The sequence below is a fragment of the Chrysemys picta genome, chromosome 8 (genome assembly GCF_011386835.1).
Source record: "Chrysemys picta bellii isolate R12L10 chromosome 8, ASM1138683v2, whole genome shotgun sequence".
NCBI classification, from domain to species: Eukaryota; Metazoa; Chordata; order Testudines; family Emydidae; genus Chrysemys; species Chrysemys picta.
The window spans coordinates 23,755,908-23,783,440 of record NC_088798.1 but is presented as its reverse complement, the minus strand read 5'-3'; the positions used below and the strand labels follow the sequence as shown (position 1 = coordinate 23,783,440).

Below are 27,533 nucleotides of genomic sequence, written 5' to 3'. Positions count from 1 at the left end.
ATATCAGCTCTAGTGCTTTGAACTTTGGCCACTGGTACTTGGCTGGCCATGCACCTCCCATTTAATGGTATATACCAGGGGTAGGCAACCTATGACACATGTGCCAAAGGCGGCGCACGAGCTGATTTGCAGTGAAACTCACACTGCCCGGGTCCTGGCCACCAGTCCAGGGGGGTTGGGGGGGGCTCTGCATTTTAATTTAATTTTAAATGAAGCTTCTTAAACATTTTAAAAACCTTATTTACTTTACATACAACAATAGTTTAGTTATATATTATAGACTTATAGAAAGAGATCTTCTAAAAATGTTAAAATGTATTACTGGCACGCAAAACCTTAAATAATGAATAATGAGTGAATAAATGACGACTCGGCACACCACTTCTGAAAGGTTGCCGACCCCGGTATACACCATAACCCTCCTCCCTACCTGTGCTGAAACCAGGGCCCTGTCCCTGCTGAACACCTGCAAGCTGCCACATATTCAACTGTCAGTACTCTAACCCACAATACAGCTTGTGTGGCTCTACGTCCAAACCCATTTTGTGTGCTCTTGTATGCTCCAGAATATGGAGTACTCCAAGCTTTACTATGTGCTAGAGGTTATACTAAATGAGAGTAATTATTTGTGATGGGTGGGGGCTCAGCACAGATGCTGGGCTCCACCTTATTCAGCCTCAAGGACCAAAACCTGTACCATTGAAGCCAATGGGAGTTTTATCATAGCTTTTATGGCCCTGTCCTGATGGCCAAAAAGAGTATAGTTTTCAATTGCATTAGTGGGAAGTAGCTTAACACAACTGCAATATTATTAGAGCTGTCAATTAATTGCAGTTAACTCATGTGATTAACTCAAAAAAATTAATTGCGGTTAATACAATTAATTGCGATTAATAGCCGTTTTAATCGCAAACAATAGAATATCAATTGAAATTTATGAAATATTTTGGATGTTTTTTCATATACAGTGTATTCTGTGTTGTAACTGAAATCAAAGTGTATATTTTTGATTATAAATATTTGCACTGTAAAAATGATAAACAAAAGAAGTATTTTTCAGTTCACTTCACACAAGTATTGCAGTCCAATCTCTGTCGTGATTTACAAATGTAGATTTTTTTTTGTTACATAACTGCACTCAAAAACAAAACAATGTAAAACATCAGAACCTACAAGTTCACTCAGTCCTACTTCTTTTTCAGCCAATCACTAAGAGACAAGCAAGCTTGTTTATATTTACAGCAGATAATACTGCCCTCTTCTTATTTACAATGTCACCAGAAATTGAGAACAGGCATTTGCTTGGCAGTTTTGTAGCCAGCATTGCAAAGTATTTGTGTGCCAGATATTCTAAACAAAAGTCTTAAAAGAGCAACACACTAAGCAGAAACAACAGAACCCGAACCAGCAAAAGAGAATAACAACCTTATCCTGGTGGCATCTGACTCAGATAATGAAAACGAACATGCATCGGTCTGTAATGCTTTGGATTGTTATCGAGCAGAACCTGTCATCAGCATGGACCCATGTCCCCTGGAATGGTGGCTGAAGCATGAAGGACCACATGACTCTTTAGTGCATCTGGCATGTAAATATCATGCAATGCCCGGCTACAACAATGCCATGCGAACACCTGTTCTCACTTTCAGGTGACACTTTAACAAGAAGCGGGCAGCATTATCTCCTGCAAATGTAAACAAACTTGTTTGTCTGAGCGATTGGCTGAACAAGAAATACGACTGAGTGGACTTGCAGCCTCTAAAATTTTACATTGTTTTATTTTTGAATTCAGTTTTTTTTTTTACATAATTCTACATTTGTAGCTTTCATGACAAAGCGATTGCACTACAGTATTTGTATTAGGTGAATTGAAAAATATTTTTATTTTGTTTTTTTACAGTGCAAATACTAGTAATCAAAAATAAATATAAAGTGAGCACTGTACACTTTGTATTCTGTATTGTAATTGAAATCAATATATTTTAAAATGTAGAAAACATCCAAAAATATTTCAATAAACAGAATTGTATTAATGTTTAACAGTGCGATTAATAACAATTAATTTTATTGCACAATTAATCATGATTAATTTTTTTAATCCCTTGACAGCCCTAAAAATTGTTAGACTACATTTTTAAAAACGTTAAAAGGTCTTTTCAATCATGTTAGATTTATTGAGCTAATACAACTGAAAACCACACCTTTTTGACCCATCAAGGTAGGGCTTGTGGAAACAGGATCTAAGGGCTTATCTACATAAAACTGTACCATTTTTACTATACTGGCATAGTCAAAATAGTACCACCATCCCTAGTGTGGATATAGATACACTGGTATAAAATGTGCTTCTCTAAGAGAATGGGACTAAGCTCTACTGACATAACAGTATACTTTATGTCCACAACTTAGAGGTTGTGCAAGTGTAACTATTTTGATTAAAAAATTACACCTCTAACTAAAATAGTTATACCAGTACAAAAAGCATGCATAGACCTAGGGTGACCAGATGTCCCGATTTTATAGGGACAGTCCCAATATTTGGGGCTTTTTCTTATATAAGCTCCTATTACCCCCCATCCCGATTTTTCACACTCGCTGTCTGGTCACCTTACATAGATCAGACCCTTAAAATAACGAGGCTACTTCCTGCAAGGAACGAGGTTTTATTGGCTCAGCTGAGGACTTGACCTGATACCGTTAACTCCGTCTTACCCCAACCATTTTAGGTATTTAAAAGTAAACTAAAGCAAATTTTAAAAATGTGGAGGAATTTTTGAGGGGTTTAGAGAGCAAATTTTTTTTCTTCTATGTTTATTTTAACATTAGCAATATCACATCTCCCCACTTTCTTCTCATGACAGGAGATCTGAGTATTGCTGCCATAGGAGACTTTAATTTGAGCTGCAGTTCCAACTCCATCAAAAGGAGAAGAGCATCCTCCTTACACAAACAACAAGGAGTCTGGTGGCACCTTAAAGACTAACAGATTTATTTGGGCATAAGCTTTCGTGGGTAAAAACCTCACTTCTTCAGATGCAAGTGAGGTTTTTACCCATGAAAGCTTATGCCCAAAAAAATCTGTTAGTCTTTAAGGTGCCTGTGCCACCAGACTCCTTGTTGTTTTTGTAGATACAGACTAACAGGGCTACCCCCTGATACTTGATACCCTCCTTACACAGCATCTAACTGCTCAGGCCAATGGGACAGAGATGTTTCAGGGACGGGATACACGTGGATGCAGGAAGCTGTTCAACACTGATCCCTTGGGGTTGCAGATTCCTGTTTCCCCTTCCCAGGAGCAGCAGTTGGCCTGGGCGGGTTGGTGGCCCAGGGAGGGCACGGCGGGAGGACGGGCCTATCTCCATCTAGGGCGCTAGGCTGCTCAGACGCCCCGTACAGAGGGCCGGCAGCTCAGGGAGGGCGTGTCTGGGTGGGCCAGCCCCACTGCTCCCACCTCCTGCTGCCGCAGAGAACAGCTGCGGCCCCGGCCCCGGGGGGACGACCCTGCCGAGGGAGTCTGCCTCTCGCTGGGGGCCGCCGGCGCTGCCCGCCGTACTCAGCGGGGTTTGCAGCAGCCCGAAGTGGTAACGGGGCAGGTGCTCCGTCCCGGACGAGGACGAACAGCGGCCAGAATAGGAGGCAGAGGCCTCCTCCTCCCGCGCTGCCGGCCTCCTCTCGTCGCTTCCCCGTAACATCTCCCTCAGCGCAGGCACCAGAGGCCACACACAAAATGGCGGCACCGGCGACGACATGAAACCCGCGCATGCGCAAACGGGAAAAGACGCCCGCCGCCGCAATCCAGTATACCATGGCCGCCTGGAAGCCATTTTGTTTTGGGAATCATAAGAGCCCTGCCGCGTGTTACGCGGCTGGCCCTTTAAATCCCCGACATGCGAGTGGGCATACAAAGCAACTGCTGCTGCACAGTGGGTTTGGTCCCCGTCTGCCCGAGCAGACAAGATATAAAAGCCCCTTGGGGAGGCGCCCTGGAGCTTCCCCTTGTCCCACACGCTGCTCCTAGCCCAGGCCCTCCTGTGATCCGGTCAACGTTCACAAGCCCCTTGCTCCGCTGCGCTACCCATATACCCTACGCCACCCCCACCCCCCATTCCTCTTCCCCTGCACAGCTGTTTTCTCCAGGGGCTTCCACTCACCCCATCTTCCTGAAGATTTCCTCTACCCCAGGTGTTCCTGCCCTTCCCCTTCATTTAGCAAAGATAAGGTTGAGGGTGACTTGATCACAGGCTACACCTATCTACATGGAGAACAGCTATTTAATAAGGGGCTCTTCAGTCTAGGGTTCAGTGGGGTTATAGTGAAGATACCCAAGAAAGGAACTCTCAGTGATTGGAATAACTGGTGTGGTATCACACTTTCATCTGTGCCAAGCAAGGTATTGTGTAAAATCATAGTCCAGCATATATATCAGAGGTAGTTGGCAGCATTCTCAGAAAAGAGCAAGCTGGTTTTTGGAAAGGGCGTGGATGTACAGACCAGATGTTCACTCTATGAAACGTAACTGAACAAAGGTTCAGAGAAGGGCAACTAAAGTGATTGGGGTTTGGAACGGGTCCCATATGAGGACAGATTAAAGAGACTAGGACTTTTCAGCTTGGAAAAGAGGAGACTATGGGGGGGATATGATGATAGAGGTATATAAAATCATGAGTGGTGTGGAGAAAGTGAATAAGGAAAAGTTATTTACTTGTTCCCATAATATAAGAACTAGGGACCACCAAATGAAATTAATGGGCAGCAGGTTTAAAACAAATAAAAGGAAGTTCTTCTTCACAGAGTGCACAGTCAACCTGTGGAACTCCTTGCGTGAGGAGGTTGTGAAGGCTAGGACTATAACTGGGTTTAAAAGAGAACTAGGTAAATTCATGGAGGTTAAGTCCATTAATGGCTATTAGCCAGGATGGGTAAGGTATGGTGTCCCTAGCCTCTGTCAGAGGGTGGAGATGGATGGCAGGAGAGAGATCACTTGATCATTACCTGTTAGGTTCGCTCCCTCTGGGGCACCTGGCATTGGCCACTGTCGGTAGACAGGATATTGGGCTGGATGGACCTTTGGTCTGACCGAGGATGGCCATTCTTATGTTCTTATGCTTAGAATGGCAACAGCAGCTCTACATAAAATTCATAGACTTTGAGAAGGCTTTTGATAGCATTCACAGGACCAGCCTATGGCGCATTCTGCGGCCATATGGAAACCCTCTTTGTATAATCAACATCAAAAGCTTCTATTCCAACTTTATATGCAGTGTTGATTACAGTGAGCTCAGTTTTGAAGTCAAAGCAGGAATACATCAGGGGTGTGTCATGTCTGCAATCCTCTTCAACATTGCCATCGACTGGATAATGCTGCGTACAACAGAAGACATGCCAAGAGGCATTAAGTGGGCACCCTTCTCATCCCTTGAAGACCTGGACTTCACAGATGATCTCGCTCTCCTATCACATACCCAACACCATATACAAGAAAAAACAACTTGACTCAACACATTCAACCAGCAAATTGGACTGAAAATCAACCACAATAAGACAGATATTATGACCTTTAATATTGCCTCACCATCACCAGTATGGATTAGAGGATCATGTTTTCACCAATGTAGAAACATTCACATACTTGTGTAGCACCATCAGCCAGGACAGTGGAACAAGCCAGGACATCCAAAACAGAATCAATAAAGCCAGGATCACCCTCAGGAACTTAAATACAGTCTGGAAATCATCAAAATACAACACTAAAACCAAACTCAAGATTTATCAGATTTATACATTATAGTGCAGAATTCTGGGGAATGAGAAAGTATGACATGTCCAAACGGTCTTCATTCCATACAACCTGCCTCAGAAAAATCCTCCGTATCTTTTGGCCCAGAACAATCTCAAACCAAGATCTATTCACACAGTGCAGCCAAGAAGATATGAGCACCATCATTGCCAGGAGATGGATTGGCCATGTGCTTTGAATGGAAACTGATCCCAACACCAGAATAGCAATAAGATGGACACCTGAAGGCAAGTGAAAACGAGGCAGCCCGAAAACAATGTGGCAAAGAGCTGTGGAAGCTGAGCTGAAAAACCTGGGGCACAGCTGAGGACCCATTGAAAGACTTGCCAGAAACAGACAGGAGTGGAGGAGCTTCATCGCTGCCCTAAATGCTGGAGGCATAATGGGAACATGGTGATGATGATCTTCAATCTAACTGACAAAGATATAACACCATCCAATGGCTGGAAGTTAGACAAAATTGGACTGGACATAAGGTGCATTCAAATTGTTGACAGTGAGAGTAATTAACCATTGTAACGATTTACCAAGGGTCATGGTGAGTATCCATCAATGACCATTTTAAAATTAAGACTAGATGTTTTTGTGAAACGTACACTCTAGGAGTTATTTTTGAGATGTTCTATGGTCTGTGCTATACTGGAGGTTAGACTAGATGATCACAATAGCCCCTTCTGGCCTTAGACTCTGTGAATCCCTGGCCATTACAGACCAGGTCTTCTTTATTCCTCCCCTGCTGCCACAGCCCCCTTCTTCCATGCCCTCAGTGGCCCCAGGCTTCACTGTTGGGTCTTCAAGGAGGCAAATGGCCTTTTCCCCTCAGCAGGCTTCTGGGGTCTACCAGCTGGCCAGCTCCCCATCTGCTTTCTACAGGGGGCCCTAAGGAGAGGCTATTGCTGCCCCAGTGAGACTAGCCCATCTGGTTCTCAGTGAGTTAGGGACTCACTTCAGACAGGCGGCACCTGCTCCAGGAGAGCCCTCAGCTCCTCCTCCTTATTCCTGAGGGAATTATGTGCTAAAAAAGTAACATTTTTTAATTCAGCAAAATTTATTTATCAATAAATGTGGAGACAAGCATGGCAGTGGGGAGCATAGGCCACTGGCTTCATGCAGGTGAGAGATCACCTGCAGCCCACCCCACACCGAGAACAGGGACTCAGTGGTGAGGCTGCACCCGACCCTCACACAGCACAAGGGCTGGGCCTGCCCCAGAAACACCCTGCTCCTCTGTGTCAGGTGCACCGGCTGTGGACAGGCAGGCTCAGCCCAGCGGGATCCAAGTGTGGAGGGGCTTAGTGTGGGGGGATCCAGGTCTGAGGTGAGAGGGTTCTGTGTGGGGGTAATCTGGGTGGGGGCAGCTCAGTGGGGACTCTGGATGGACAGGGGCTCATTGGGGCAGGGAGTTCTGGGTTCAGGGGCAATGGGACTCTGCAAAGGGATCCAGGTGAAGGTGGTTAGGGCTCAGCAGAGGAAGTCTGGTGTGGGGGGGGATCAGTGGTGTGTAGGTGCAGCTGATTGGGGCTCAGGGGTAGGTATCTGGGTGTGGGGGGCTCATCAGCATGGTCCAGGTGCAGGGTGGGTTGGGTTCATTGGGGTGGGAGTTTGAGGGGCCTGCTTAATGGAGCCCCTGCTGCTGAGGGGACACCGCATGCTGGTTCCCGCTTCTCCCCCTATTCCACTACCTCTTCTGCCCCATCCCCTTCCTTGCCCCTCACTCCCACATCCCCCTGTCCGTCCAATCCCATCTGGCTTCCTTCCCTACTGCCTCTTCCCCTCACGCACCACGGCCACTCACCCTTGTACAGAAAACAGGATAGAAGGGGAGCCTAACAAGCACTAGGACCCAAGAGGCAGCATCCAGCTGCAGAGTCCATCTTTTTAATCTCGCCTCATAATGCTGTTCCATACCATTAATCATGTGTGTTGTACCTTTTCCAATCCTAATGCATCTTTTTTGAGATGAGGCAACCAGTACTGCACCATATTCAAGGTGTATGAATACCATGGATTTAATATATTGTCATATTTACGGTCTTATTTATCCATTTCCTAATGGTGCCTAACATTTTTGACTACTGCTGCTGTTTTCAGAGAATTATCCACTATGACTCTAAGATCTCTTTCTTGATTGGTAACAGCTAATTTGGACACCATCATTTTGTATGTATAGCACTTAACAGTGAATTCCATCTGCCTTTTTTTGCCCAGTCACCCAGTGTTGTGAGATCTCTTTGTAACTCTTCACTGTCAGCTTTGGTCTTCACTATCTTGAGCAATTTTGTATTGTTTGCAAATTTTGCCACCTGTTTACCCTTTCCTAGATGATTTATCAAGCTGTTGATCACCACTGGTCTCAGTATATATCCCTGAGGGATACCACTCTTTCCCTTTCTACATTTTGAAAATGACCATTTATCCAAACCTTTGGTTCCTGTGTTAACCAGTTACTGATTCATGAGAGGACCTTCCTTCTTACCCCAAAATTGTTACTGTAGTTCCAGGACATTAGTAGCTATGCTGCCATGAATGATTATGTGTTTTAAATATATGCACTGAAGGATACTTCAATATGAAGTTGTGTAAAAATATCAATAAATTATAGAAACAAGTGTGTGAAAACATTTAATAAAGGATCTCTACATGCAAAGACAAGCTGTCACCAAAGACAGTACATATCTTACTGTAATTCCACAAAGTGAGCTGAAAATCTTAACATTTAAGAAGATAAAATGAGGTAGTTAATGATACCAATGCACTCTGCACTGAAACTAAGTACTTTAGTTGTCCTTTAACATGTGGAAGTTAATTTTCTTCACTGGATGCTTTATTGATGGAAGATTCTCTCTCATTCAATTTACAGATAAATGCATATGTGTAGTGATACACATTGCTAGATTGACTACAATATACAGTACCAGAATCTTTCCAAAAATTCTATATAATATTGTAATTAAAGTGGAAGACAAGACTACTGGTAAGAAAAGGTATACAAAGCAAACTAGTATTCTAATTAGTCATTGTTTAAATATATTTTCTTATCTAAAAGAACCACCCGTTAATATAGAAAAAAAAGTTTGACCGGCAAAAAGGCTTTTAAAGAAAAATAACCTTAAAATAAGCCAAATGAAATAAGGACTAGTGCTCTGCATTGACCACTCTATTAAAAAATGGAGAACTATTTTGAAAAACCTTTTAGGACATCTTTAAACTATAAATAAGCTGGGGACTGTTAAAGGCTATTTTTTCCACAATTACCTTTAATATGGTCCAACTGGAATTTCTTAGTCCTTCTCAGTCAGAACATGGTGGCCAGATGCAAACACACAATGCTATGGGATGTAAAGTAGAGGCACTTTAAGCACTCCAATGAAGACAAAACGATTTCATCCTTCAGAAAATATTTTTCATAGCTACTTTTATTTTTGATATTATTTCTTTCGCAACTATTTTCTCAAGTGCTAATGAAGTAGTAATTCAAACCAATGACAAGTTTTCAATTAGCAGCACATTTGGCAAGTCATACTACTGTAGAGAGGTGATCTGTAGAATGCTTATTACCTGCAAGTCTCAATCTGCACTCAACACAAATTATATTGTATTTCCAGTAGTAAAAATATTTTCTTTAATAAAGGACTTTACTGGTAGGTAACAACTGTATTTGCTGAGAACAAAAACCTTTACACTTATCAATTGCTATGAGAAGAAAACTTGTGTGTTTCAGTATTGGATAAAAATGATAGTATATCCTAAACAGGATGTTTTAAATGCACATGTGTCCACTAACATCAAAGTGTTCTAACTACAAGTATCTTTTCTCGGCTTCTCTTAAATACAGTGCTCAGGGCAATTCACTATCAATATATGCTTATATTATCAAGACAAATGTTTTATGATTGATATTGTAGGAAATACAAAAAAATATCAAGTCATTCAAGTACTCTATTACTGTGACTAATGCGCTGTTGTTTTGAGTTAGTGTACAATCAGAGCCCACAGGCCCACATATCTAGATGCAGATGAAAATGTTTTTCATCTGTTACAGAACCTGCAATACATGTAACATCCGCATAATTTATTTAAACAAGCCATTTTGACACAATCCACAAAGTGACAAGGTTTACTGTACAGTGATAATTTTACTGTACTGATGTAAACACATTAAAATGAAAAATATATGCAAGTATGTTTCAGATGAGTTTCAACCAACGAAATCAAAGCAGCTGAGCATAGCAACCTTTTGCTTCTGTAAGGTCTAGCTCACAAGTTCAGGCTGTACATTTATTCTTTGAAGGATGTCTTCAGGCATACAAAAAACAGGACTGACAGGCTTAATTTGTTCGTCTCCTAACAATGATAGACCAGCAATTCCAAATAAGGTGTGAAAAGGATCCACCTGGAAAAAAAATTAAGAACTAATTTATACACACTGACAACTAAAACCCTTTGGATGAGTTTACAGTGAGACAATAAGATGACTGAGTTGCTAGAAGAGACTGAGAAAGCTCAATGGTGGTTGAAGACTCAATTTCAGAGAACAATGGAAGTGCACAACTTCCTGGTTTTTAGTATGCAATTACTTTAAAATATCAGAAGTCAATATTCACACACATTAAAAGAAACCAATAGCCAGCTTCAAATTGTATACATTTAGGATACAATTTTGAGATGTTTGAACTGATGATGTTTGTTGCCACCAGAAATTTTTTTAAACCTGAACTCAATAGCACGCATGCAGATAATGGAAAAAGTCTGACAGCTCTTTCCACCAATTCCTCTATGCAAGTTACAACATGGTAAATCTAGTTCCTCATGATTCTACTGTATATAATGTAAAAGTTACATGCTAACCTGATGATCTAAAATCAGCTCTGCCATAAACTCCATATTTTTTACTCAACATTATATTGCTCTTTGGCAATCTCTCTGAATATAGAGCTGTGCTGACAGGTCTTAGAGGGAGTCAAAGGGACCTGAATACGCAACTGGAGGGAAAACAGAAGGAAAAATGGGGCATAGGAGAGGAGAAAACATAGGTAGAAGGCAATTTCTGAGATTTAGAGATTCCTTCATGAGATTAGGAACAGATTTTCCAGAAGGCTGCTATACAGTTTGCATATTCCCTACACAGACTACATAGAAGGCTACTTACTTAAACCCTTAGGCTGAGGGTATGCCTTCAGTGATGTAGCCTGTATCCTCTCTGCAAAGTGGGCATTGCCAACCCTAGTGAAAACAGAAACCAGGGCTCTAACCTACATCCCCAACTGTGCCAGCTAGCCCAAACTGAGAGCACCACTTAGCTCAGGTGACAGGATTATGTGTGTGGACAATACCCAAGTAAGAGCCTGAGCTAACTATGCTCTAAAGACAAACCCTTAGGACCTAGTTCACAGCTTACTAAAGCTCCTTACATTGCTCTGCAGCGTAAATAAGCAATAAATTAGGTGGAAAAAGCCCCCCCCCATGCGTATACCATTTGCACCGGAGGCCTCATTGGCCAGTTTACAGCTGATTTAAGGGCTCTACGCTGACCCAGCTACCAGCCTCCCAGATATTATGATATCACCTAAAAGCCCAGGCTCAGACCAGAGCCTAATGTACTGAACAAAACAATTAAAAGACTGTCCCTTCCTCAGAGTTGGCATAGCAGGCACATCATGGAAATGTCCAGAATGCACAGCACTAGCTATTCTCTGCTTTCTAAGGCCCATACATTGGCCATTAAAAGCCAAATGTAAGCTAAAAGGAGCTCTGAGGCTGCTCTAAATTTACATAGAGGGCTGGGCAGGCCCCTGCATGGACCCAAAGTTAATGTTACTTTCTAATTCTCCGTAGAGACATAAAAAAAAGCTTCCTGCTACACATGTAGGGCTAACTTAGCAGACATGGGCAGGCCCAAGTTAAGACAAGACAAGCCTGAACAAGTAATTGCTGAAACAGCTAACTATTGTGAATATATTTATAGCAAATAAGGGAGGGAGAAACTAACTACATTCACGATTATGGGTATTAGAGAGACAAAGTGGGTAAGACAATATAATTTATTCTGCTGGTGAGAGAGACAAGCTTTCTAACTACAGAGTTCTTCCTCAGGTCTGGGAAAGGTATTCAGTCTCACAGGTAAATACAAGGCGAACAGAGAATTTAGCTTTCGTAGCAGCAGTATTCAATTTTCACAATAACTGCCACAACACTTCTATTGATGACCAGATTGCATTTGACCTTAAATATACTGACAATTTTTAATGGAAAACCTTAAATGCTATTTTCACCTTCCATTTTCATGTAGCTCACTTTCATCTTTAGTTTATCCAATGCTTTTTGTTTAAATTGACACATTTGTCTTAGCTAAATTCTAAGCCAGTGGTTCTCAAACTGTGGATTGGGACCTCAAAGTGGGTCAAGACCTCATTTTACTGGGTTTGCCAGGGCTGGTGTTAGACTTGCTGGGGCCGGGGGCTGAAGCCCGAGCCCCATCACCTGGGACCAACGCCCAAAGGCTTCAGCCATGGGTGACAGGACTCAGGCTTCAGCTTCATCCCTGGTTGGTGGGGCTCAGGTTACAGGCCCCTGCCTGGGGCTGAAGCCCTTGGGCTTTGGCCCCCCCTGCCGGGGTGGCAGGGCTTGGGCAGGCTCAGGCTTCAGTCCCCCCTCCTGGGGTCATGTAGTAATTTGTTGTCAGTAGGGGGCCACGCCGCAATGAAGTTTGAGAACCCCTGTTCTAAGCTATAAATATCAAGAGCATATATTCTTAATGTTTTCCAACACCACTTTTAACTGGAAAAAAAAAATTAAATTTAACTGGACAAGTCTATTTAAAGGAAACATCTTTAGCTTTTACTTCTCTTTTTACAGTAGCATTTTAAAAGGTAACATTCACAACTGCAATACAGCCTACAATCTTATTAGTCTGTTGCTTTTAAACAAAATGTTTTTTCAGCCATCTGCTTGGGCTTTAAAACAGGGAAAGGGTCCTGAATTCTCAGCATGGGATAGTCAGCAGATATCGAAGACTGTCACATGCTCCCTCAAGGAAACACATACCCTGTTCATACTTTGTGTACTACCTGCATTGGTTTAAATTTTAGTATATATAAAATAAAGCCTTTCGCAAACCTGTAAACTCTGAATTTCAACCTAAAATGTACATTTAAATGAACTTGCCATATCTCCTGGTCTGTCTGCAAATCCTCCAGTCTCCTCATCCTGGCAAGCCAAGATAAAGCAGCGCAATTTCTCTCTGTCAATCCAATGTAGTCTACCAATTATCTTCAGGGATGCTAACACCCACCATGAATAACATACATCTGGTAACTGGCAAATAAATATATTAGTAGAGTATTACGTTTTTTAAATACATGGGTTGCAGTAGTAACACTAGGTTTTGTGAAACCACTAGCCATATCATCAAAACATCACTGAGCAGAGTACAACTTTGGAGCACTGTTTCTTGGGCAGAGAACCGAGTTCCTCCACACAGCTTATTCACAGATGCCCTTCCTCCTCCTCCTGTCCCCCAGCAGCAGAATCACAAGTGTTCTGCTGCTTTTGAAACCTTGCTAGTCTCTTTGACAGGATTTTGGCTCTGAAGAAGAGACTCATTTAAATGGTATTTTCGTTTTCATGGCCAAGAGAGACAAGAGATTATGAGGACAGTATCAACTAATAATTTAACAAAAAAAACTCTTACGTTTGAAAGCATTTGTCTGCTGCATTCATTAAGAAAACTAGTGCTAAGAAGTCTCCACTTGCAAGTCAGTCATTCCACATTACATTATTCAACTGTTGGACACACACAAGGAGTCCCACAAAAATTATAAATCCAAAGTATTTTTCTGGTTACTTTATGAATGAACATTTATAAATCCTGTAGTATACAGCATTCCTAAAACATCACAATATATCCAGGCCCTGATTCAGCAAGGTATTTTGAGACCTTAAACTATGTTGAGAACATTGCTTCTTCTTAAACAGGGGCCCATACTGGATGATACAGCAAGGGAATCAAGATTAAAAGTAAAAACATTTGAAAAGTTTTGCAACAGCATTTGAAAGGAGGTCCATGATATTTTCCAGAAATTAGAAAAATAATATTTTTGCTTCTACACTAAGCAGAGTAAAAGTTTTTTTTAAAAGTGAACCAAATACCTTCTCTGGCCTTCCATTGAGACCCCCAGAGGGTAACTGACGTTCACAAAGCCACCAGCCCAGCAAGTCAGCATTTATTTGGTGCAACTGGCCTGTTATAGCCAGAAATCCTGTGCAACAATAGATCTAAAATTACAGACATAAAGTTCATGTGTATTTAAGTAGCATGTAATAGACTAAATGTAGGAGGATCACAAAGCAGGATTCTATTCTTTCACATCATGCTAATAGTCTTCTAACTTGCTTATTTTAACTAAGTGTTCAGTTTACAAAGTGAACATACTACTCCACTGTTACGATTTTTAAAATCTTATCAGAAGATAACATTTTACTAATGTACTCTAGTTGTCATTAAAAGTAAAATGTAATTTGTAGAGCCCTTAAAAAAAAAAATCAGATTGAACGTTAAGGTATTTTCTTAACATATGCAGGACCTTAGAGGAGATTTAGAAAAAAAAAACAAAACAAAACTATTTTGGAGGGGGACTATAACACGTTTAGGTTGTATGTTTCATAAATAATGAAGTTTCTCTACATTGAGTAGTTTTTATATTTTCATTTAAACAAATAAATCCTTCCAAATTACAATGCTCAGCACAACTATGGAAAATGAACAGCTGATTATTGTGATTAGATCTATATTGAAATAGTACTAAAATGTGCTAAAGTTAATTTCTATCAACTGGAGGTTCGGAGTAAGTGTCGCTATCAACTTCATCCAAAGTTAAGTTACATGTAAAGTTTCTAGAGGAAGTCATACAGGTCATCTTGCTTGGCATTTATCTAGGGTTACCATCCGTCCAGGTTTCCCCGGACATGTCCGGCTTTTTCAGCGTTAAATGGCCATCCAGGGGGGGATTTCTAATCAAGTAGAAATGTCCGGGATTTCCCCCTTCCCCTCATGCAGAGTACGGCTTGGCTGATTGGATGGCGGGACCTGATTGAAAGCCGCTCGCAGCCACTGGGGCCTCTAGCAGCCAGAGTCCCTCCCCCTCCCCGCTCCCTCCTCCCCCGCAGAGCAGCACAGAACAGTGTTTGAGTCCACGTGGAGCCCGCAGCTCTCCCTCTGCCGGGTGAGTGGGGGAGCAGAGGCTGCAGGGCGAGGAGGATCAGGGCAGGCGGGGGCAGAGGCTGCAGGGGCAGGGGGGTGTAGGTACAGGCGGGGGGTGCAGAGGCTGCAGGGCGAGGAGGAGCAGGACAGGCAGGGGCATAGAGGCGGCAGGGGGGTGTAGGGACAGGCGGGGGGTGCAGAGGCTGCAGGGCGAGGAGGAGCAGGACAGGCAGGGGCATAGAGGCTGCAGGGGCAGGGCAGGCAGGGGGTGCAGAGGCTGCAGGGTAAGTGGGGAGCAGGGAAGCACTTAGCAAACCCCAACCAAGATCAGAGCGGGAGGGAGGAGGGCGAATGCGGGGTGCTCAGAGGAGGGGGCAGGGACTTTGGGGAAGGGGATGGAGAAGGGGCAGGGCCAGGGGCGGGACCGGGGCCCCGTGGAGTGTCCTTTTTTTTAAATGTTTGAATATGGTAACCCTAATTTATCCATTCTTAATTAGCTCTAGTACCCCTTCACCTTACCTCCAGCTAGCCTGTCACCTTAAAAGAAATTCCACCAGCACCATCAAGAAGTTAACCAAGTTACCTCTGCAACATATCAGACTTTAGAATAAAAGGTAAGAGTGGAATCTACAGTAAATTCCACCTGAACTATAACTATAATTGGGCCAAACAAGTATTTTTGCTACCAGAAGGTAAGACATTTGATTAATGTGCAAGCCAGTGAAGTACAAAAAAAGTTCTGATATGCTTAATCTAACAGAGAAAAAGTAAATGACTTCAAAATTGTGCTCTAATCATATTACAAAACTTGAGATATTTCCTCCCTAACAAATCTGAATGCTAACTACTTTTTGAACAGCTGCATACTTGTTTTTCTTTTGGAACTTTAGTTACATTTTTAACTCATCCTTGTGATGTTTGAAACAAAGATTCACACCACTATACAAAATTGTGGTTCTGATATGGATTTTTAGGGACAAAATTCAGCTCCTAGACCTCTTAACAGATCAATTCTGTACTTGTGTCATTTAAAGGAATAAAGTTCTTTACATACATTTAGGAAGTGACAAAAGTGCTTCAGTCTGCATTGCTGACAGGTTTTAGAAACAGTTATAAAAACTAGATATGAGAATTTTTTGCTAATTTAAAATATTTCAGTGTGCAAGCAACAGCACTTACCTGCCCTGCATGCGATTCAGAACCTGGTCTACAACCAAATCCTCCATCAAAGTTCATACAGGACAAAACAAATTCGACTGCTTTTTCCACATCAATGACATCTAGCTTCCCCTGCAAGTCAGAAAAGTCCCTTTAATATTTTATACTACCACCAAGTAAATTAAGTATAGCTACTGTAGCATCATTCGTCTGCCATCTACACAAAACTTAAATATTTGTATCTAATATCCACCCTATTGCAGAACTTACCAAAAGAGCTAGTGTTGCTGCAGCACAGAAAGAGAATCTTGTATCTATTTCTCCTACAAAGAAGCGGGGAAAACAGTATAACTACAGAGAACTAATTTTGATTTATGCACACAGAGGATGCAGGCTATTAAAAAGAACACAGTAAGTCACTAAACATGGGTGTTTCCCTGAATATTAAATAGAAAACATTCCAATGCTTTATACCAATATTTTCCTCCACCAGCCAATACATTCACATTATTTCCCAATAGGATCACACTAAACAAATATAAAATGATCTGTATGTAACCATTAATTAATAATCCTTTGATCACTTAGTGGTTGCCAGATAAATATCCAGGCTTACTTCAGTTAAGAGAAATTTGTAAATATGCTATTTAATTTTTCAGTTTATAAAAAGCACCCAATGCACAGTATGTGCACTGAACAGAAAGAGAACTGGTTGAACAATGTCAACACAGATTCATTCACCAGTAAATTACCCACATTGCCCACTCAGCTCTTCAACATCATAATCTGAAGGCCACAAAGACTCAGAACTTTGGATAAAGCAAGTTAAAGAGCAGTGGACCCTCAAGAATACATCAACACCAGTCTCCACAATGCTCAAGGTCCTCAGCTGGTGTGAAGGCACAGATCAAGAAAGGACTCTCATGCAAGGTCTACACTAGAAACTTTTGCAAGTATAGTTTCATCAGTTAGAGAAGTGATTTTTATGACATTTCTATAGTGGCTATACCAGTAATCCTTTTCCCAGTGTTGATTAGACCTCAGTAATTAGAACTCAAGTCAACACTTTAAACAGTACCCCAGATACAAATAGGGAATGAGTGCAGTTTTTCAGAAATGGTATAATATCCTTGTTGTAGCTCGTGTGCAAGCAGGTAACCACATTCTGTACTAGCTTTAGCTCCTGAATTTTCCTCAACGGTAGCCTCATTTATAGTACATTTCAGTAATCCAATCTGATAATTTACATTCTTGTCAGTATTGGTCATATCCCTGCCTGTGTATTTCATTACTATATTATGAAAAACTGGCTGCAATGTAAAAGTCGGTGCTGAATATGGATGACTATTTTAATACCAACACGTAGCTTGTCAACTGCAAATTGATGTTTATGGATTTACATATGTTGAAATATCTTGATCAGTTCACTTTATTAACTGAAAAACGAAAATTGTTTTGTTGTAACTGATATTCAACAGGATACAATACTGAAATATTAAAATATATTTTATATAAAATAAAGAATACTTTAAAATGTCAATAGAAGAAAAGGTGAACAAACATACCCTTTAAAAATAAAAATCAACCAGATCAATATTTTTAGAAGCTGTGAATGCAGACACAGATTTATGTCATTACTATGCAGAGAGGTAGTTCCTTTTACAAGCAATAAATATATACCACAACTTAGAAATCACTAGATATTAAACTCAAAGATTAATATCTAGTACAAATTACACTGAAATGAGAAGACACTCTCCCATCACAAGCTCTAACAAGTTTTGAGCTTTCAGAAGCTTCTATGAAGGTAGATCAGTTTTTGTTATTTATATCCATTTTTCTGTAAATTTAGAGTCATCTAGAAAAGCAATCATGTGACTGGCTGTTACACAATAGCTCCTTTTTACACAGTGAGGGAAATAAATGCAGTTCATGCATAATACATAGTGAAAAAACATGCAGAGCAACTTATTCTTAACTGCTTCATTATATGAAATACGTCAACCCATCCATGACACTTTGAAGATATAAGTTACCCCATTTGTCTCCAGCAAATGATCCATCTTCTTTTTGCAGGCTCTTTACGTAGTCAACAATTTTATTTACATCAACAACATGGAGACTATCATATAAGGTAAGAATCTGCAAAACAAAAATGACTCAAATCAATTACTAGAAGGGTAAAGTTTCCTAGAATTTACCAGAGAACCAGAGCCCTAGTTTTCTTAAAACAAAACCCAGAACTTCATTTTATTGATGATGAACATAAATCACTAACATTTTAAACTACCATGAAAGCTTCAGCTAACTGCAACTTACCCAACATTACAAGCTTGATTCCATAAAACTTTAAAATTCCCAAATTAAGGTGAAGATTTCCATGCATGGTCTCAACACAATCTCTTTCTCCACTTTAAAGTTTTAAACAGTCATTTGAGTTAGGCTAGCATCATGGAACATGGTATTGATTTATTAGTGTCTGATTATGGTTGAATTGTTAGGAGATAAGAGTGTTCTGGGCTTGTAGTAGCATGTATACCTAAGTAATGGAAAGGTGCAGAAAGCTTTTGGATGGGCAAATTTTTACAAATATAAATTCAAAAAACAAAATCACAATTTAAGAACTGTCAGACTTTAAAAGTATAGACTAGTCCCCAATAAGAAGCACATGCTTGGCAATAGTGAGAAGAATTTTAAGTTTTTAGTTAAGTCATATTATAGGAAAATGCAGGTGATGCATTCCATAGAGGTTTTTCCAAGAGCTTTTTTGAGCAGGATTATAAGGGGGTGGTGGAGAGGAGGAGAATTTCAACAAAATTTTGTAAAAAGCAACAAAGTCCTGTGGCACCTTCTAGACTAACAGACATATTGGAGCATAAGCTTTCGCGTCTGACGAAGCAGATATTCACCCACGAAAGCTTATGCTCCAATATGTCTGTTAGTCTAGAAGGTGCCACAGGACTCTTTGTTGCTTTTTACAGATCCAGACTAACATGGCTACCCCTCTGATACTTAACAAAATTTTGAAAAACTTCATCCAGGTCTAAGTTCTCTTTATCCGTTGACTGCAATTTAAGTCCTATGGAGTTGCAGAAAACAAATTAGCAACTTCATAATTCCAGCTACAGTGTTTGCAGTAATCTATATTTTGCAGTTTACAGAGCATTGCACAATACTCCAGTGTTGCAATACGCTTTTTAAATTGAAAAAACAAACAGAACACAAGATGGCAATGTTAATATAATAGAGTTGGGGGACAGGAAAAGCAGAAATTAAGCTTCTGATGGTAATCTGCACTTATTTATTATTTTGGATTAGCAGTTTAGAATTCTTAATGTACAATATAAATGAATACAGTATGTGCAAGGTGGGTTAGTTTAGCATTGCTAAAAGAACCTTAGATTTGCCTTTCCTGACTTTATTTTAAATTTGCAAATTTAATTCTCAGTTTAGATTTTTATATTTACGCTGCAATCTATTGTGGTTTTATTATCTTATAGTAACATCAATATTAAGCATAAGAAGTTTAAATAAATCGGAAGGACCTCAAGACTTATTCCCTCTCTATACTGGGCTGGGAACCCTACATACAAATATTTTGGCTGGCCAGCGTGGATAGACCCAAACTGGATCCAGAATGTGTGGTAACCAGTTAGGACACTGAGAATAATTTGTGCCCAAATTTATGACAAGCAGAAGTGTGGCTCTCTACCCACAACAGCTGGTACTCACTCAAGCTAAAAAAAGGGTGGGCACAGCAATTTCCTCAGGTCTCAGAGTAATTCTAGAGCTAAAGTGTGATAATCATCAACTTTAGATTCAGGTAATACATGCCAAGGCTCATCATTGACCTGCGAAACTCCTGGGCCCCATCTCTCACTACCAGACACATCTACTCTATATTTCATCCTATTCAAGGATTACAACCCACAACACTTCTTCCCTACAAAATGATCTATGATGCAAGAGTATTTAAATGCCATTTAGATACATTTGGTCCCAGCTTGTCAAACTATTTTACACTAATTTCATCCAGTTCTTGTGTTTAAAACTGGATTGGGTAACATTTCTTGGTATAGAGCAGAGGAAACTTGACTCTACAAGTAGTTAGAACCTAGATCTGTAATGGAGGTTGTGTGTAATCAGGAGGATCTCTGTTGTACGGCTTCCTGTCAGCTGCAGATACAAGACCACACCTTCACTTTGTGTACGTCCAGACTACCCGCCGTATCGGCGGGTAGCGATTGGTTGATCGGGGATCAATATATCGCGTCTCGTTAAGACGCGATGCAGCGATCCCCAAACACATTCCCAGTCTACTCCGGAACTCCACCGGAGCGAGCGGTGATAGCGGAGTCGACGGGGGAGCCGCGGCCGCCGATCCCGTGCCGTGAGGACCCGAGGTAAATCGATCTAAGATACGCAACTTCAGCTACACGAATAGCGTAGCTGAAGTCGAAGTATCTTAGATCGATACCCCTCCTCCCCCCCAGTGTAGACCAGCCCTTTGAAAGAAGACTCTACATTATTAGCTGAATATGAGTAGGCAGGCAAGTTGGAAAAAAACTAAGGTATATGTTGGCTCAGAATGACAAGATGCACTTAGGTCAACCTCTGTACGTGGGGCCCCAACACCACAAAAGAAAGTGTTTAATAGCTTACAATTTAAAAAAAAAAAAAAATCTACATTACATCAATGTTTTACTTCTCAAATTTGTATTGCTGTACTAGTAATCTTTAAAACAGAAGCTTCCCAATTAAAAGTTTCAATTCAGGCACTACACACAAAGGGGAAAGGGAAACATTTATCTCTACTAGCTTTAAAGAAATTGGGTTTATATATCCTTATTATACATGTGCCTTCTTATTTTCCCCAAAAGAGTTTGATATAATTCAGCATAATTCTTGTAGCCTTTTTGAAAACTCCGTAGACTATTCTATTTCTTTAGAAAATAAAACATTACCATAGTTAGAAGTGTGCACATGAAGTACATGATCACTGCCTGAAGGTGACAAGCTGCTGTACCTTGTGCTTTCCAACTTGGTGCATTATACATGTCTAACTTGCAACAAACTTATTAGGGAATTCACAGAACTAAATCTATAAGTTGTAACAATTTTTCTAGTGAACAAATCAGGCTCAAATAAAGCATTTCAATGTGACAGCAGAAAAATGAAATACCTTGGTGGTATCTAGAACAGTCAAATTAATTTATTAAATTAAGCAGCTGTTTTCACTTACTTCCAATATTTTCTTTTCTATATATTTACCTGGACAGCACTAAGGGTATATAAAAGGTGAGGATCGTGACCTATACTGGCACTTATTCCACCGCACTCATGTTGACATGATTTGATGAATGCTAGAATTTCTTCTTTGGTCATTCGTTGCAGCTGTCCCATGAGATCCATTACTGTCAGTCCCCAGTAGACACCACTCATCCTCAAATATTCCGACATACAGTACTCCTAAGTAGTACAGAATTTTAGTTCTTAAGCAGACAAAGACATATAAACAAGTAGAGCCCTGCTCGGATAAAAAAAATTTGGATCCGCATCCGATCTGCAAAGATGGTAAACAATACAACTGCATCCGCAGATGCATATAGCTGCAGATATCGGTGGATTTGCAGGGCTCTGTAAATTCTGCAATTTTGTAAGTTAGACTAAGTTCTCTGAACTAAAGATCTAGCCATAACCAAATCCTCCCCATCCAACCAACAAGCCAAACTGTACTTTATTCTAGGTTGTTTACTTAAGAAATATAAGCTTTCTAAGCTGGCTAAGATACTGCAACTGATTCAGTGAATTTCTGCCTTTTACATAATTTTTCCATCTTAGATGGCTGAGGCATAAGGTCAAGTTACTTGCCCATATTTATGCAGCAAGACAGTAGCTCAGACCAGATCATTAGTTACGATCTTCTTGGCTCTGGTCCTTTGCTCAAGTTACTAAACCAAATGGTCCCCTCAAAATAACAGCCTAACATTCAGTTAATTACATAATTGCCATTTCCCAAAATTGAAGCAAAGCAACTTAGAGCAGTAACAGGAAGAGAAAAACTCATTTATTGTAGCTTAATATATGGTTATAAATCTTTCTTGATCAGCATTACCTATGATTTTTCATATTGTATTGTAATATTCCATAGTAATTTATGTATTTTCTTGCTACAGGTGAGCAGGAGAGCGAGACCATACACATGGCATAAGAGAAGGCAGGTTCAGTCAGAGGCACCACACTTTAAAACGTAATTGAGACCATCTTGTTGGGAGACCTGTCGTATTTAAACATCTAGTTTTATTTTTCTGTACATTTTCTCTGCGTAGCCTTATGAATATCAAATAATATATACAGATATTTATAACTGGTTTAAAAAACCCCAAGCACAATTGCTACAGACTACTTTGGGAAAAGGTACTAACTGACTAGAATGTCCAATTCGCTTAGTTTGTAATTCTATTAAAACTTATCTAAGAAGTACTACTACGAGCAGAATATAAGAGATTAATTTAATAAAGAATTATACATTATATGCCCAGCTGAACTCATAAGCCTGCTCAATATTGTAACACACATCACACAGCTAAACTAACAATGTGTCATTTTCTACTTAAATGTTGCTCCCAGAACTGACCCCATAACATGTCAAGATATGCCTCCAGCATACTGAGGATTGTTAAAGAATATCTGTATTTGAAAGGATCTGCAAGTACTCATTCCCAAGAGAAAATTCCTCATGTTTTGGTATTTCTGGCACAAAGCTTAAGGCCAGACCATTGGGGGACTTGAAGTGGAACACTAAAAATCAAGCCAGACCGAAACAAGGAAACATCTGAGGTTCAATAATTAGAGCTGGTCAGGAATTTTCCAACAAAACAGTTCTGTCGAAAAAGCCAATTAACTGAACCAGATGTGTTTCAAAGCAACATCGTGCTTTGACAAACTTGCATCACAGACTTCCTGGTGGGCTGCTATGGAGCCTAGGGTTCCAGGGTCTGAGGATCTCAGATAGGTAAGCCACGTGCACTACTTGAGTGCTGGAAACCTGGTTCACAGCTCAAGGGCAGTCCCATTATGCATGGCTTCTAGGCTCCTTGCAATGGAGTCAGGACCCTGAAAGCCCTGGCTGTAATAAGGGCTCACCTACTGTATCTGCAGCAGGGAACCAGGGTTCTCAGGGCTTCCAGGATCCCTGCCATGGAAACATGGAAAACCCACTGTATCCTGAACTCTCAAAGTATATCTACACTGCAAACAAAAAAACCCCAACCGACAGCTATAAATAGGGCCCTACCAAATTCACAGTCCATTCTGGTCAATTTCATGACTAGAGGGTTTTGGTCAATTTAACGATTTTAGATGTTTATAGCTGAAATTTCAGGGTGTTGTAACTGTGGGGCTCCTGACCCAAAATGGGATGGGGGGGGGGGGGGCGCAGAGGCAGGGAGGTTTTGTAAAGCTGTTGTAGCGGGGTCCCGAGATTGCCACCCTTACTTCTGTGCTGCCTTCAGAGCTGGACTCTGAAGGCAGCATCCTCCCAGCTTCTTGCATTTAGTGGAACTCCCAGAGGTGGAGGTGGGTAGGATCTCCGCCAGTGCTGCTGGGAGCACCCCAGCCAGGGGTGCCTAGCTGCTAGTCCACACCAGGGACAGATTAAGGCAGGGGGCCTGGCCAATTTAGGGATCCCCCCAGAAAAAATCAGTGCCCCAGCCCCAGAAGAAGCCCCAGGTCAGAAGCCCCTACCAGGTCACCCTGAGCCGTGGCATGTTTTTCACGCCGTGAAATTGGTAGAGCCCTAGCTATTGGTAGAGCACAGGTCTGCAGACTCAGGCTTGAGTTACAGTGCTAAAAACAGCTGTGCAGACATAGCCACACAGGCTGTGAAACCCAGAGATGGGGGTGGGTCTCAGAGCCCAAGAGGGAACATTTTAGCACCATAGGACAAGCCTGAGCTTGTAGACCCAGACTCTGAGACTCACTGCCACAGATTTGTTTTTCTGCAGTGTAGGCATACCCTCAGGGTCTAGGCTCCCCAGGTCTATAAAAGGAGGCTTAGAAGCCTCAAGAGTCCTGGCTTGAGCCCAGACTCCCAGGGTTTCCAGACCCGCCGCCATGGAGCCAACTGTCTCAGGAGTCTGGGAAACTGGGGTCCCCAATCCCTGTGAAACTGACAAGAATCACATCAATTTAAGTCAGCAGCTGCTGGGGTCCAGGGAGCATATTTCATTTTGGAAATACCACCACATGGTGTTTGTATTTCCCCAAAAGATTTTTCAGAATTTTTGGCTCACCTGAAATTTCAAAACCTTAAAATTTCCCATGAACTGGAAATCCTCAGGTTTGGCCAGCTCTATCGGTACTCATGTGGAAAATACTCAAATGGCAGAGTTTGAGATAGAACTCTTCCACATGGGGACAGATATTTCATTATTGTGTTCATCACTAGCCTATTGTTGAATTCTTTCCACAATATTTGCATAGCTGTATTTTTTTAACCTGTCTGTTTGTTTTTTTTAAGATAGTTACATGGAATTGTAGAGTGAAAGCCTGGCCCTAATGCCAAAGCTCCCAGTGATTTCACTGGGACCAGACTGTCACTTCTTAGCTGGGAATCTTGCTGGATGATGCACTGAAAGAGGAAACAAGTATTTTGGCTGCTCATGAGACAGTGATAAAACAGTGATCTGGGTTCCATGTCAGTGACAGATAGCTGTGGTCATCTTCTCCTACAAGATACTATAAGAGGGATGAATGACCAACCAACAATATACCGATAAGAGTACGGTCTCTCTTTCATAAAACCAGATAGGATTGGTTGGCTAAGGTTCACTATTAACAAGACAGAGGTATATGCTGGTTTGCTAGGAAAAATATATGGAAGAGAGAGGCGCACCTGCCTTGTGTTACCTGAATTCCAACGTACATTTTCTAGTATAATCCAGATTAAATCCAGTGATGCTGAGGCTCATTATATAGCAGGTAGAAATACAACTATGGGACATATGTGATATTTGGGAAGACGTATCACTATAGCACAAATTCATCCTAATAAGCAAAAGATCACATTTCCTAGGTCTCAGAGTAATTCTAGAGCTAAAGCAGTGATCTTCAACTTTAGAGTCAGATAATACATGCCAAGTCTCATCATTGACCAAGGAAAAGTACCATCTCCACCCCTCAGAACAACAGAATCTTTTCTTTTAACTCTTCCCTTTGCATTCAGAGACAAAAAGATACCTAACTTCCTAACTCATCACCTGCCAACCTACTCCTATCAGTGCACGAAATGGCAAGATATATCACTTATTAGAGTATTATCAATAGTGAAATAAGCAAATACCTACATAATCGTCTTTCTTTGCACCATAAGAAGCTATGTAATCTGCATGTTTCTCCAAAAACAATGTGCTTGGTGCATCAGGTTTTATAACAACATCCTTTTGTGGTGTTCCCTTTAAAAAAAAAAGAAACAAAAAGTTAAGTTGTATTATCAATCTAAAGAGACCTCAGTACCTGATTTTTAATAAACCGATTATTGTTACAAGTAACACTTAAGTTGATCCTAACAGGTCAGAGCGAACAATTCATGTTATGTATACCTGTCGAAGCTGAATATTTGTCAGCACTTCATTTCTTTTAAACAGACGTCTAAGTCTGCTTTATTCTTTCCCGATAAAATTTCCAACTTATTTGACAAAGCAAAGTCTATAAATAAAAACTTCGATGAGTTTACATTTCCACTAACCCAGATAAATATTAACCAAACTATTTTTTTTAAAACGATCCCCCCCACCCCCCATGGCAATCAAGGGGACGCTCTGCAGCGAATCCATGCAGACGGGTTCATAGCGATGCGCCTGCGGTTCACGCGGCTGGGACTGGGCCTCGTGCTCAGCGCGGCCCCGATTCCAGGTCAGGCTTGCTCGGCTCAGAGTTCAGATTCCAGCTCCCAGCCTGGGATCGCCCGGCACTGCCTCGTTACACATCCCGAGTCCCTCACAGGCCGGGACTGAGGGCAATTTCCCCCCTCCCCCCCATCTCCAGCCCAGGCCCCATCACACCCCTCCCCCTTGGCCACGTTACTCCAGCGGCCGCCGCCGCCCCACTATCCGCGCGCTTGGGCCCTGCCAGGCTGGCAGGGGGCGCCGGGCTCTACAACCGTCACCGCGGGGCGACGCCTCCCGCGCTCTGCAGCGAACCAACTGGTCCAGGAGCGACTGGATCCAACCGAGCTCGCCGGGCGCAAGCCGGTGCCCCCGGCCGGACGATGAGACCCGACCTAGCGGAAGCCGGCAGCGAAAGGGCGGGCCAGGCCAGCAGCGAGGGGAGGGGAAGGAGACCGCCCGGAGAAGCCCGCGGCAGGAGCGAGCCACCCACCATGTTAGCAGCCTCCGCCGCACGCGCCACCAACCGTCTGTCCTACAGGTGGGATCGCGCCTCGTTGAGCGGGAGAAGGCGGTGCCCCCGCCGGCCTCTCAAGACCCCGCCATAGCTGTCTTTGGCGCTGCCTGCGCAGCCTGGTTACTCTGCAGTAGAGCTCCACCTAGCCCTAGCGGCTCAGTGCGGGGCGCGCGCTCTGACTGGCGATGACCCGACTCCGCTTAGGTGCCCTACGCGCTGCCCGCCCCTGGAGGACCCCGGCTGACCGGCGCCGCCTGCACAATAGAGAGCGACCACGTGGGGGTCATAGGGCCTAGCAGGGGGGCCCAGCATGGAGAGGCCCCGCCCAGTCGCGCGGGTGCCGAGGGAGGGACCAGGAGACGGAGGCTGAGGCTGCGCGCAGCTGCAGTTACGTCAGGCATCGGCTTGCGCGTGCGCACTCGACGCGACGCAGGCTCAACGCGCGCCCGCATCCGCGCTTGGGCCCAACGCAGAGAGCTTGGCAGCCCCGTGGTGGCATCAGCGCACCGCCAGCAGTGCCACCTAGCCGGCCCGCTGCCCCAACGTACCGCCAGCCCCTTCTGCCCAGGAGGGACACTGCTTTGCACTCCCGCAGGGTTAGAGAGGGAGGCTTGTTTCGGGGGGGAGGGTTGTGGCTTCCTTCCAAGGAATACAAATATTTTTAGTTTCAATCACTAATCTCTCCCCCCCCCCGCTTTTTTATAAACGTTGGGCCCTCCTGTGGGTTAACCTACCTGGGACTCCCCCCAGACCAAAGAGCAGATTGAGATGTAGCTTCTCGAGCTGTGGCAACCCAATGCCATGCAGAAAAAAATGAACTAGATTAACTGCAAGGGTGAACTTAAAGCAAATTCAGGCGTGAAAGTTAATTCGGGTTTAGAGAGGGAATGAATGTAAAGCATAATAGCTGTGCTTGATAATTCCGCAGGTGGACGCGTTCTGGAAGAGTGCTTTGGTCATGGACAGCTTAAT

The 27,533-nt window shown here is 42.3% G+C and overlaps 2 protein-coding genes and 2 non-coding genes across 15 annotated transcripts in view; all 4 read right to left on the bottom strand.

Moving 5' to 3' along the window:
- The window catches only part of MSH4 (mutS homolog 4), a 62,211-nt gene extending 56,461 nt beyond the window's left edge, over nt 1–5,750 (bottom strand). For all 4 annotated transcript variants that reach the window (XM_008171285.4, XM_065555409.1, XM_065555410.1 and 1 more), the window contains exon 1: nt 3,455–5,750. In XM_008171285.4, coding sequence (XP_008169507.4) covers nt 3,455–3,827 — 373 coding nt within the window. In that variant the 5' untranslated portion in view covers nt 3,828–5,750. The remainder of the gene's footprint in view (nt 1–3,454) is intronic.
- A 2,659-nt stretch (nt 5,751–8,409) lies between these two features.
- RABGGTB (Rab geranylgeranyltransferase subunit beta) lies at nt 8,410–26,982 on the bottom strand. Of its 9 annotated transcripts, none has more exons than XM_065555443.1 (11): nt 26,538–26,892; nt 25,505–25,612; nt 22,273–22,434; nt 21,429–21,626; nt 18,194–18,299; nt 16,428–16,480; nt 16,179–16,289; nt 13,949–14,074; nt 12,965–13,114; nt 10,950–11,023; nt 8,410–10,193 (listed from the first exon to the last, which is right to left on the bottom strand). In XM_065555443.1, exons 4-10 carry the CDS (start codon nt 21,615–21,617, stop codon nt 10,958–10,960), a joined length of 801 nt encoding a protein of 266 aa, XP_065411515.1. In that variant the 5' UTR covers nt 21,618–21,626; nt 22,273–22,434; nt 25,505–25,612; nt 26,538–26,892; the 3' UTR covers nt 8,410–10,193; nt 10,950–10,957. The 9 variants fall into 9 exon arrangements, with proteins under 9 accessions (XP_065411515.1, XP_065411516.1, XP_008169508.1 ...); XM_065555444.1 differs by having other exon boundaries at nt 25,760–26,558; XM_008171286.4 differs by lacking the exon at nt 22,273–22,434 and having other exon boundaries at nt 26,538–26,947.
- Nucleotides 19,925–20,009, bottom strand: LOC112059963 (small nucleolar RNA SNORD45). The gene has a single exon (XR_002889254.1). It is a non-coding gene; the product is annotated as a small nucleolar RNA SNORD45 (small nucleolar RNA).
- LOC112059964 (small nucleolar RNA SNORD45) lies at nt 25,231–25,313 on the bottom strand. Its single transcript, XR_002889255.1, has one exon. It is a non-coding gene; the product is annotated as a small nucleolar RNA SNORD45 (small nucleolar RNA).
- Nucleotides 26,983–27,533: the final 551 nt, after the last annotated feature.

Bases quoted from the DNA above. Each gene is read 5' to 3' on its own strand.
- RABGGTB (XM_005302406.5), bottom strand. The intron at 16,481-18,193 runs GTAACTTATATC...GCTTCTTTGTAG, and splicing joins ATTTGCTGGAGACAAATGGG to GAGAAATAGATACAAGATTC. The intron at 13,115-13,948 runs GTATTTGGTTCA...TTTATTTGCCAG, and splicing joins TCAATGGAAGGCCAGAGAAG to TTACCAGATGTATGTTATTC.